This window comes from Diprion similis, chromosome 12, assembly GCF_021155765.1.
Source record: "Diprion similis isolate iyDipSimi1 chromosome 12, iyDipSimi1.1, whole genome shotgun sequence".
NCBI lineage: Eukaryota > Metazoa > Arthropoda > Insecta > Hymenoptera > Diprionidae > Diprion > Diprion similis.
In genome coordinates this window covers 8,775,077-8,787,675 of record NC_060116.1, presented here as the reverse complement: position 1 = coordinate 8,787,675, position 12,599 = coordinate 8,775,077, and the positions used below count along the sequence as shown (strand labels likewise).

At 33.6% G+C, this 12,599-nt stretch overlaps 1 protein-coding gene across 5 annotated transcripts in view; it reads right to left on the bottom strand.

The window, feature by feature from the left end:
• Positions 1–2,004: 2,004 nt before the first annotated feature.
• The window catches only part of LOC124413290 (glycogen synthase kinase-3 beta), a 30,995-nt gene continuing 20,400 nt past the window's right edge, over positions 2,005–12,599 (bottom strand). For 2 of the 5 annotated variants that reach the window (XM_046893789.1, XM_046893784.1), the window contains exons 2-7: positions 9,620–9,810; positions 9,394–9,477; positions 7,848–7,958; positions 6,928–7,165; positions 6,558–6,751; positions 2,005–4,763 (exon numbers count right to left, since the gene is read on the bottom strand). In XM_046893789.1, coding sequence (XP_046749745.1) covers positions 4,383–4,763; positions 6,558–6,751; positions 6,928–7,165; positions 7,848–7,958; positions 9,394–9,477; positions 9,620–9,810 — 1,199 coding nt within the window. In that variant the 3' untranslated portion in view covers positions 2,005–4,382. Of the gene's footprint in view, positions 4,764–6,551; positions 6,752–6,927; positions 7,166–7,847; positions 7,959–9,393; positions 9,478–9,619; positions 9,834–12,599 lie in introns of all 5 variants that reach the window. The other 3 variants (XM_046893786.1, XM_046893785.1, XM_046893788.1) reach the window with 3 other exon arrangements.

Below are 12,599 nucleotides of genomic sequence, written 5' to 3'. Positions count from 1 at the left end.
TATGTGTGTGTGACGTGTATTTTTCATTTACATTAACAACAAAATGAAACAAATAAAAGAAAAAAAAGAAAAAAAACGGAAAAAAGATATTACGAATTGAAAAAAAGTTCACACCGGTAATTCTAAAAATTTATGATAAGGATTATTTAATTTTAATTAGGGTATCATAGTGGTGGAAAAATGTACATGTTTTAGCGCAGTTTTTGTCCTTTAAACATCAAATTTCGAAGCTGCTTATACTATTTTAGTTACTCATAGCTAGCGATCGTGTTTAATTTTTTTTTTTTTCATACTTCGTATTTTTTCACATATTAAGATATCATTTTTCTTAACAACTTGCATTTTATAAATCATCTTTCGTCAATAGGTACTCCAGTATTTGTCAAACATTAGCAATTGTTCGAGATAGTTCTCTTTTTTATTAAAAAAGATATCTAGATGCATTTACATGTATCGGGACAATTGCTAATGCATATAAACAAGAGTGCATTGCTCCTGTCAGGCAATAGCGGAAACGCGAAACATAAAAAAAAAGTGTACGGAAAATTAAAAATATCCATGAATCTACGTCTGTTTGGCAATCTTCGAAACAGCAGCATGACATTTTTATATAGGTATATACACAGTGTTACTTTACAATGATCCTTTATTATAATTAGATACTCTTCCTCTTCTGGCATCACGATCATATAACACGAGTCCAAAGCATTCTTCTTCAACAGGGCCAAGATATGATCGACAGAACTATATCACTTTTAGAGAATGTATAAGTGCTATGAATTGTGCATGCTTTGGATTGACACACGTGTTTTGATCCATTACTGGGGGAATTGACAGTGTTCAAAAGCGAAATGGTGTTAGAAAACATTTTGACAAGCCACATTATAAACTTGATGTGTGTTGTGAAACAAGGCACATCTTGTTCAGAGATTAGAAAATTCGATTGGTTAAATTGTTCGAGGATGGATATTGATGCATAGGTACATACTTCCTCAGATATTTCATTTTCATGACAATTTGGATATTAGTTTTGATTATAATGATGAATTTATTTACCTTAAAGCAGCCTATGGTCAGAACTAATTTGACACGAATTATAACTTCGTATACACTTATACATGCATGTATATACAATACAGATCTATTATATACATGCACGCATAACATTAACAATGAACATTAATTACACTTAACTATGTTTCAAAACTATGAATGACAGGTGAGAATGCCATATGGTGAGGATTAATAAGAATTAATCTTTCTATCCACATTTTTTAGTTTTTTTTTTTTGTTTTTTTTTTATACAATAATAATATTATCCTTATAATTATTATTTTGCATACCTTCGCTATTTAATTTAATGTAATATAATATAGATATATAAATAATATACAGATACGAATCTAGAGAGATAGACATATTGTATATATATTTATATACGTATAAGTGTACAATATTAGACTTTCACTATATTACACGGGTACTCCCCCCCCCTCCCTCTCCCCTCCCTTCATCCCTCATTTATCCATATTGGTGTGATTGAAGTGGTGCCATGAGCTTTGAAAAATCAAAGACAACAGAAACGAGAAATTAATTAAAGTATAATAGTAGTTTAGCCACTTTTTCCAACCAGTTTGCAACAGTAACATTGTAGAATGATGACTGCATTGCAGTAATACCGTGGCTAGGCAACTAATCGGGATACTGTAGGGTGGATCGAAACCAGTAATAACGCAGCTGTCCAAAAGATATTAAGGGATTTATTTATATGCCATACGATTAGGAGCAATTCTTCAGTGTCACGTAAGTTTCACTTTGTAAATATCAACACTTAAGCCTCAAAACACTAATGCAAAACTACTACTCATATTAGAACACATTGCTTGGTAAGAATCGTTGATCGAAAGTAGGTTCAGATATCCACACTATTCTCAATGCAGTCATTAGTCATTAAAAACTCCTAGACATCTAGAATTAAAGGTAGATTAGATTAAATCGAGCTAATTCAATCAATTTATTTATTCACAATAATAATTACGATAAATAATCAACAATCTGTTAAGGCGTGCGATTCAAACTTCGTGTCTTATTACCATTCACAGCGTTATTTGACCTCCTCGGTTTTGAATTTAATGTTTTTCTCCGCCTGAAATACGAAATAACTTATTGTAATCAAAGTATGACGTTTTGAGAATGGACCAACTTATATTTTTAGTTGTGCCTGTTGGAAAATTCAAGTATAATAAACAGAGTCCTAAAATAAATAAATTATTTACGTAAAGTTATAAAAACTGGCAATTCAATGCCATTATCGTGTTATAAGCAACACATGTCGAGTCAGAATTTGCTATTTCACTTTTTTTCAATTGGAGTAGTAAGTAAATATTTTAAACCAGAGAATGCAGTACAAAAGTTATTAATTTTGAATATTGATTTTAATCGATGATTTAGAATCAAAACTATAGCGTATCGTTAAACGGAGCATATCATGGAAAACTTAATGAAATATCAACATTTATAAAATTCTAAAACGAATGGTCAGCTCTTTCTTCTTTTTAAAGAAGGAAATCAACGGTTCAGGTACGTCCATTCCTATATTATTGCCAACAATGGTTTATCCACCATCTGTAGAAGATGGGTACGACTAAAATGCGCTCGTACGATGCTGTAGTCTCGTTCTGCCAAACTGCGATGTGTCTAATGCAGTAATGGAACAGCGAAATTCCCACACATTTTATACACGTCAAAGACTTTTTACGTTTTCATGTTTTGCCTGGCACAGACGTACCTTTTTCAATTCCCATTATCAGCAGCTTTTCTTTGCAATATTATGATATGCATGTATGTAGGTATACTAAACAGTATAAATCGTGTAGATACGAACAAAATGCAAAACAGCTTACCGTTCGAAAAGTCAAGTAAGAATGAAAAACGTAACTGTTTACCCTATCGTCACATGATTTATATTGATCGGAAAAAAACGAAAAATCCATGTTACTACCATCTCCAAGTACATACCAAGTCAGGGAATAATCTTTTCAATGTAAGCTAATTTTAACAGAAATTGAAAAAAAAGGAAAAAAGAAATATCCAGACGATCAGCAGAATAAATATGCTAAATATGCAAGTCGAAAGAGAAACCGTGTCCTTACAAATAAGTAGTTCGTATCGTCAAAATTTAATTGGAAACTCATTTTAATATGGCTGCACTTTCTATCCAACTATACTTTGACAATAATATAATTAGCTGATAACATTTTTGTCTAAGTTCTCTCTAGTCATGTTAGAAATACGTGTTTAAGGTTTCAAATATCGTCTTACAACGATTCGTTTGCACACGCTTCGAGCATTTGAATGAGACACACATAATATTATCTGCAGTAATCACATGTGTTAAAGTTTGAACACAAAAATTAAAAATACTACTACACGTATAATATGTACAGGATATTTCACTTGTGTACGTATTTCGCTACTGTCTAAAACTTTTTTTACCAGCATAAATAATTTTCTGGCTCTTTTTCTTGTCCCTTTAAACCATGGTTCTTGGTCTGCAATAAATGAAACGTCATGTACTTATTGTATTCAGAGTTTAATGTAGCGTGTACTTCAATCCGACTGGCATTTTTTTCAAGCTAGCTTCGTAATTACTTAAAAAGACGATGCAAGCAACATTTTTGCTACTAAATCTTAGATTACATATTTCAACTAACATGTTGCTTTTTACGTTGACGGAAGAGGCTTTTAGTACTAACTAATCCCCATATCGTAGATTAATTCCATAGCGACAACACAACTTTTGCCCGGACTGTATACAATTCGTGCCAGTTTCTTTAAAACATTTTACTCATAACTTGTTTTTTTTTTTTTCTTTTCATACTGTCAAATTGTTTTCAACCCTTTAGTCAGAGTTTACAAAGACACATGAATAAGTTTAAAAGCAAAGCTTTTAATTGGTTCGCGTGTAAAAAATAAAGAATATTATGTGTAAGAATATTTTTCAGAACTCTAGTTAGTCAATCGTATGAACTTGTCAATGCGAAGCCATACATGGAAATATTTTAGAGAAACCTTATACTTCGGTAAAATTCGTCTAACACGATTTTAGTACCAATTACCATTACCAGTGCCGGACTAATGTTTTATATGAATTGCTGTTCAAGAAAATACTAAAAGTCTAACCTGTGTGAACATAATGTGATCAAGTGTACAAAAAATCAAGAGTGTAAGGTTGATCAAAACTGTACAATAGTCCAGGATGAACTGCGCGGAGTGACTCGATTCAATTTAGAATGATACATCCTCTTCAGAAGCTCTCAAAGTTATTTTCAGGATATTCTAGTATAATTTCTTTAATTTTTTAAAATGTAAAAAAATGAATTCTAAGCCATGTTCGACTGGTTTGGGTTCGTGTTTTGTGTGGTAGTCGGTGTACTGATGTTTGCGTTACTATCGCTAGAGTTACCGCTGGCTTCCGCAGCTACATTAGTAGCTTCTGACTGGGCACCAGAATTATCCGATGGTTGCATGTACTTTGGGATTAGGGTAGGTGCTAGGGCTGGCTGAATTTGAAGTTCCTGTTCCGAAAAGTTGAAGAGAGGGGGAAGTTCACGGCCATTTGGCAATCGAGTACGTTGCTCCCTCAATTCGTTGAAAAATGAATGAGCACAGGCTTGCAGGGGTGTCATTCGCAAGGATGGCGTGTACTCTAGAAGTCGGGCAACAAGTTCCATTGCCTCGGGCGGTGTGCGTGCCCTGAATACCTGAAAACCCAATAATTTCGTATCAAAAGATCTGATTAACATATCGAATTCTTAATTTTCTACCAACGATATAACATAGTATTCCGGACATAAATGACACCTTCAGTTTGGTTGGGCACTGCATTTTTATATATATGAAATCCGTAGAAGAAGAAACCAGATAATAAACGAAATTGCAACTGAAGTATGTAAAGTTATAATTTTGTTGATTTAGTTTTTATCAGAATGAACGTTTGTTTTATTAAACTGGTTTTCCTCAGTAAAATAAGTATGGTTCACTTGAATAAGCAATGAAACTAACAGCTTACCTATGAGAAAATACGATTTTGTTCTATTATTTATATTGCTCGATTGATAGTACAAAAAAAAGTCTCGGGTAGCTCCTATATGTTTTTATAAAAGTCGAATGATGACGTTACACCAAAGTATCAATCAACGCAACTTGTAGTCAAACATTCGCCATTTGTCAAAGTAAATTGAGGCTATGACAAAGCTGTACTAGGCATATTACTATGAGTTTGTGTGATGAGTAGTAGCCACACTGTGCAGCAAATATTGGTAATGCATTGTAGTGTTTAAGTGTAGCAGTATTAAATGTGTTTTAAAAATACTGAAAATTCAATCGTGATCATACACGTCCTGCACACGATGTATCATTAAAAGTAGAACACTTATAGCAGCTGTTACATAGAAAGTCAGATACTTTTAATTTGAACTAGCTTAACCATCAATATTCACTTACAAATAAAATAATATTTGACAGTAATTTATAGCTCCATCTGTACGTATTATGTACAGTTGCAAACGATACATGTTCTCAAAGCGCAGACCACCTGCGAATTCAGAGGGCTTCACTCCACCATTGCGTGCAACAGAAGACCTCCGAACAGGTTGAAGTACTTGTAATTCGTCCTTCATTTGTTTATTGTGTAGAACAGATGTACCGAAAGATTAGAGTAAGTGATATTTTCAATACTTGCTAGCGATTGCAAGACACTACACGTGATACATCGGGGTTAGTGGTGTTAGCTGCGATTGCTTCGCTTAGAAGTATTCATATTTTTTAGCTGTATTTTGTTAGTTCCAGTTTGAAAAATGAGAAGAATAGAAAATAATAAATAAAATAAAAAAGGAGAAGAAATTCATTACAGCCATAACACGTTCCAAGATATATCACTTACTCTAATTTTTTGGTGCTCGGTTGAACATTTAGGCGCGCTCATTCGTTGAAGCATTAACTGTAACCACGAGTACAAGTTTTGGTTGATGAACATTGATTAACAAACGATTTTACCCAAGCAGAATCGACTAGTTTCTCAAAGTGCACTTGAACAAAGGTCGATTCTATTACGCAGTACGTATAGACAATTTGATTAATTTGATGTTCTACGTCTATTATGACTACCATGACGTTAAATACAATACCTGATGTAAGCATATGAGTTAAATGTGATGCTTCAAGTATTTTGTTCACAGTGTTCAAAACTCCACAAAGATACGTACTATGTAGATTTTGTTGGAATTAAAATTTAGAGGCACATATAAGTTGATTCACCTGGTCAGGCTTCTAGACATGTTGGTCAAAGTTACTTTTTGCACAGAAACGCAATTTCCTACCGTACTTGATGGCTGATAATGATAAATTATAGCCAGATTCATGGTAGTGTGTGAAGAATTCTTACCCTCAATTACTTATTCTTATATTCTTATTCGTATATTTATGCAACACTGATTGATGTTTCAAATCATTTTGTACTGTATAACAAAGTTATAAATTGAAGTAAAAAAAAATACCTTTTGCCAAGGATGTGACTTAATCTGAGGGAATTTGAATTCTGTATAGTTGGGGTTCATTTCTCTGATCTGTTCACGAGTTGGTGTGCCAAGAACCTTTATGATCTCGACAAGTTGATCGACGCCGCTATCGCCAGGGAATATTGGCTGACCAAGTAATAATTCTGCTACCACACAGCCTGCACTCCATACATCTTCAATCACAAAGAGAAATGCATGTGATCATCTTAGTAGCATATGAATTATTGATATTTGTGGTTGTGACTAGGAATGTCCATCATTTATAAATTATGTATTCATCCATGAGTTGCGAAATTTTTTCAGTTCAGCTTTCTCAACTCTTCATAAGAAAATAAGAAAACTAACTTACCAATCTTTGTGGTGTAGTCAATTGCACCGAAAATGAGTTCTGGTGCACGATAATAGCGACTACAAATATAGGATACATTTGTTTCGCCCCTAACCAAATGTTTGGCTGAACCAAAATCGCAGAGCTTAAGCACGCCCGTTTCCGGATTCAAAAGAAGATTTTGAGGTTTGATATCTCTGTGGCATATTCCCAACGAGTGAATATACGCTAATGACCGGAAAAGCTGGTACATGTATAGCTGAAATTAAAGAATAAGTATTTTATAAAATGCCCCAGACACGTTTCATGAAAATATGCACATACAGCGAACAATTTTACGTGTGTGTACATTGGAGAATAGCAAATAAAAACCGCACAACACACGTGTATGTAGATATAGAAAGAATTATGTTATGTAAGCATTCATGCCGTCATCGTGATGATTATCAATATTATTATTATCATTACTATCATACAAAAAGTATATTCCATACTTTTTCAGTTGCGTCGCAGAATAAAGCCAGTACGAGATATGGAAAGGCTATCATCTAAGTTATCAAGTTTTGTTATCAGTTTATTGCACGTACGCTAATTGCAAACACAGTACCAAACAGATTGTTTGAACAACATTATCTATTAGTCAATTAATCGATCATAAGTATAGATGGAATGTACCGCTGCATAATTTTTTCATCTTAAGGTTCTTTTATGTATACTTTCACTTATTAATTTAGGCCGCAGTGAGAATGCTAAATTTATACCTTCCGAATAGCAATTGTTTCATGCAAAATAGCCTGATTGACTCACAATAAATATGAACATAAAAGGTTCATTTAGCAATCCTAAAATAGAATAGTCTACAAAAATGTTTGGTCAATTAATGAGATGCTACCAATAAACGATAAACAAGTAAGATAAGAGAAGCTTGGCGTTAAACTTACCTTGATGAAACTGATGGGTATTGTTTGTTTACTTTTGCTATAGTGTCTGGCCACTTTGTACACAGTTTCTGGGATGTATTCCAGCACTAAATTGAGATAGACCTCGTCCTTCTGTAGATAAATAAAGAAAATACATTTGTTAATCAATATATTCTGGTTAGATTCAAATCTGTTAGCACAGCCATAGGGCATCAAATATTATGGAATACCGCGTGAACTTATTTCCATTATATGTTATTGCATTTTTTATACTAGCACGTGTAACTATGTTGTATTCTGTATCAAGCCTAAAATAATCAGTATTATAATAATTATTGTACCAAGTTACGTTGGTTACTCAAAATATTCTGAATAAATAGGATGCGGTCATGTTAAGGAGTGTATATGTGTTCAAAATAAAAAACATCTTGAATAAATAATAAAATTAATAGGAAATGAAGTGTACAATCCATATTAGTAAATGTAATAAAAAGCAGGAAGTGGTAAATGCTATCAACTTATAATAAAATTACGTGTAGACACAGATGTCAGAACATCGTAGTACTTAATTTTTTTTTTTTTTTTTTTTTAATGACCAAAATGGTAATTTCTGTACTGAAAATCTAGCTCTCATTGAGCATTAGTGAATTCACATTTTTCCTAGGGTTCTTATCCATTAAACGAAGACTATAAATGATAAATTATGATAATTTTCTATAACTAGCAAAGCGCATTAGTTTCTAGATCCAAAATTAAGTCCAGTAGAATTTCAATATCATTGTTGTAAAAAGCATCAAGACCTAGGACAAATTTATAAATAGGATTTTCGAACTACTGGGTCCGTTTCACTTACGTCAACATGAAAAACTGGGTTAGTCGCGGTTAAGATGTTCTATAAAAATAACATAACAATGATTCTGCATTAAACTAAAATAGATATTTCTAGTTGACACACTATTTCAGGGTGGCAGCGAATAATTCTTGTTTCATTGAAAAAACTAAAATAATTACTTCTGTTTGGTCGCAGTTTAACCAAGGTATTTCTGATTATACAAGTATGCGACAGACCTATTATTTATTTTTAACTATTCGTTACACAAAATTGGCCATCTATCAATAACTTGAAATCACTAAATTGAAAATTATCAAAAACTAAAGATTCTGTCAGTTTGTACTAGTGATAATTGTACAGGCAATGTGTCGATTGGTCTCAATAGTTGCAAATATTCGATTGTGAAAGAATTATAGTTTACAGATGAGAGCTAGCTAACATAGATTTATCATATTTCGATTATGAAAATAAAATGATAAAGTAGAGTGAGTTGTAGACTCATTGAAATTCAGCTTCCCCCCTGCCAATCGAACCTCTATAAAAGCATGCCAAACAATTTCATTGATAGATCGTCCTAATAGGCTGCTTTGCTATTTCCGTGCAACAGTAAAATTTGTGGACGGATGAACCAGTTTGTTAAATCGTATAAATATATAATTGAACTTATTATTGGTATACGTATATTATAATAAAATTGATATATAAAATAAAATTTAGAAAAGCAATAGAAATTACCTGATCACCACTAGAATAGAAGAAATATTTAAGTTTCACGATGTTGCAATGCTCTAGACGTCGCATGATTTGAAGTTCTCTGTTCTGAAAAAATAACGATTAAAATTAATTACGGTTATTCTCTTATCTATACTATTATACATATTTACAACGTGTTAAGTGCGCAAATATCTGTGGTTTTAAATTTAACTTCGAATTTGAACTTCAACAATAAATATCTTGTTACCTTAAATCGTTTATCCTGAAGGACTTTTTTGATGGCAACCAATTCGCCGGTGCCGCACAACTTGGCCTGGTAAACGACACCGAAGCTTCCATTTCCGATGACTTTGGTGTCGGTGTAGGCAACTTCTAGAGGACGGTCCGGTCCAGCTCCTGCGCTGGCCACTACGGTGGTCACCTTGTTGCCATCCTTGCCTGCATTGCACATCGCACCACCCATAGAAACAACCGAAAACCACAATGCTACAGTACAGCGAAAGTAATAGAAGAAAAATAAATTTCTACTGCGACGCGACAGGCATGAAAAAAGTCGAAAGATCCTCTCAAGGAGTAGTCACACATATTCGAAATATGACATGTATACAATTTTATTGCAGTCCCGCTGTTATCTTAAATTTCAATGGTCGATAAATCGCGTCTATGCATTTGGGGGTATGTGAATTCATGTGAATTTGTTGTAAAAAATTATCCCACAACTGTTTTTTTTAGTAATAACAATATCCTACAGAATTTCGCGATTCTCAGGAGTCTGGGCTGAAGGAATTATATTAAAAACAGCATATTGGATTAGGGTATAATAGCGCTCAAGATTCTTACATGATATTATACGATATACGAGATTTTTTGTTTTTTTTTTTTTGTTTTTTTACAAAGAAAAGAAACTATGTACCTCCGCTGAAGCGAAAATAGATTCTCAACAAGTCGTAAGTAGTTGTATATAAGAAAAGTTATTTTAAGAAAAATACGTTCATCGTTAAACGAGAGAAATTAGTGAATACTATCATAACACACCTGATGGCAATTCAGAGAAAGGTATAATGGGAATGGGAATGGGAATGGGAATGGGAATGGGAATGTAAAGGACCATATATTTTTCGTCATCCGTGTAAATGGGCTTGCAAATGATGCTTGCAAGTGTCAAAAGTTAAATTAGGAATGCAGAGAGAAAAATACGGGATAGTTATTATCAGCAACAGGAAATTTGAAGCGTACGTGCATACAAGTATAGGTAGGTAGCTGCTAAGCGATTATTTCTAATTATATTCTAAGCCTTCCGGTAGTAGAATTGAAGGCTGTTAGGGCTATTTTGGCGTCATCATGCTGCACATATATCCACACATATATATATATAAATTGTACGGCACAGCTGCAGTTTCGGAGAGGAATAGCACAAATGTGCACGTTCGTTGATTCTACCGTCGATATAGAGTTTGCGTAATATTTGGCTTTTATTTCTGGGAAGTAGAGAACCATTATTATTGCTCAAGTTTCAGGGTTCAAAGACCTATGAAGTTGATGCATAATTATAGACATTTCACCTAATAAACAAATGTATAGAAAACTGATTGATTCTCTTGTTATTAAGAGAAATGTATACCGATTCGTTGAAAATATCTCACAGAATCTGCGTTGGAACGTTTAACCGTAGCGAACAGTAACGATTTAAAATCGTATATTTTCAAGCATCTACTGCAAGCACTTTGCGTCAGTAAAAACTTTTTAGCAACAAAAAAGCACGTTATCGCGTTTCTTTTATGCTCGAGTTACACACTGCAGTCATCTCATTGTCATACCAGATCAAAGTAAAATTTGCACAAGAGTTCTCATGACTTATGTGTGCAAGCTAACATGTCAAGGCTCAGAATTAACTCAACTCGAGGATTGGATATTGTAACACGAAACACTCAAAGTAAATAACTTCTTCTTCGGCCAATATTGACAGGAAATATATTATCGTGGCAAGTATAGAGATGCGTCAACCAGCCGCTAAACTAAAGGCGTAATAATTTTCTAATATTACCGAGGACAATCGTCGATTTCTCGGGTCTTGTTCAACTGAAACACGGTGCTGAGGGGTGTCGATAATAAAGATGTAAGAAGCCCGCGTTATGGCTCTGTCGAAGTGAATTGACTTTGTCTCGAGACTTTTCACACACTAGATCGGGATAAATAACTTCATCTGTCACCCGTCAAAGCTATTCTGATACAGCAAGAATCATTTCTCGTTAAAATAATTCAAAAAGTAATCAAACGACTAGGCAGAAAGTTCGGGGTCGTTGAACCTTCGTGGCAAATTGACGCAGGATGTAACGATGATAAGAGACCAAATGCTGTTCAAGCGGACTTTTGGTTCTTTGCGAAGTACTAATTGTAACATACTTTAGCAAAAATAATGAGAAAAATGATAACTCGGCCATCTAATGTATTGAGAAAAAAACCCGTGGCAGTGATATAAATTTTGCAATTACATGCAATACTGCATCAGGTGATTGGTGAGTTTTTTCGTTTGGTTCTATTTTTAACAACTTCTCTCTCAAGCGACGCGATCAATTTCTGCCTTCGCAGGGATTAGAATTTTCAAAAAAGAAAAAAAATTGTCGCACAAAATGTCATACCAATACTGTCCGCCGTTAAATCTCTACTGCTCTGCTTCGTGTTGGAAACTGTTGCTGCTTTCATTCGATGTTCATACTTGAAACGAATTAGCAAGAATGTATAATGAAAAGTTTCCCGCCGTGTACTTTATTTCTGTTTTATATATTTATTTATGATTATGTTTCAACGATTTTTTACTGGCCTAAATCCGTTTTCGCTTCATCCTGTCACTTTGACAGTTGAATGGCAGTATCCTGGTGGATGCAGCTCGCAAAAAAGAAAGAAAAAATAAAACCGCACGATAAAGAGGAAAAACAAACGAACAATAACTTTTTCTGCCAAAGATGCGAAATCACGATCGAATTTTTTGTCATTACATTACTTTAATTATAATGAAAACGAGATGTGTCAATTCTTGGAACAAAGTAATAAAATCATTATTACGCTAATTAATAAAGCCAAGTTACTGCAGTATATTCTGCCTCGAGTTTTAGTACGATTTTATTGAATGTCAATATATACAATATATACGTATACACATATTTATGTATTATCAATTGATATTCGCATGATATTTCCAAGGACTTCGATTATATCCTTCATTATAA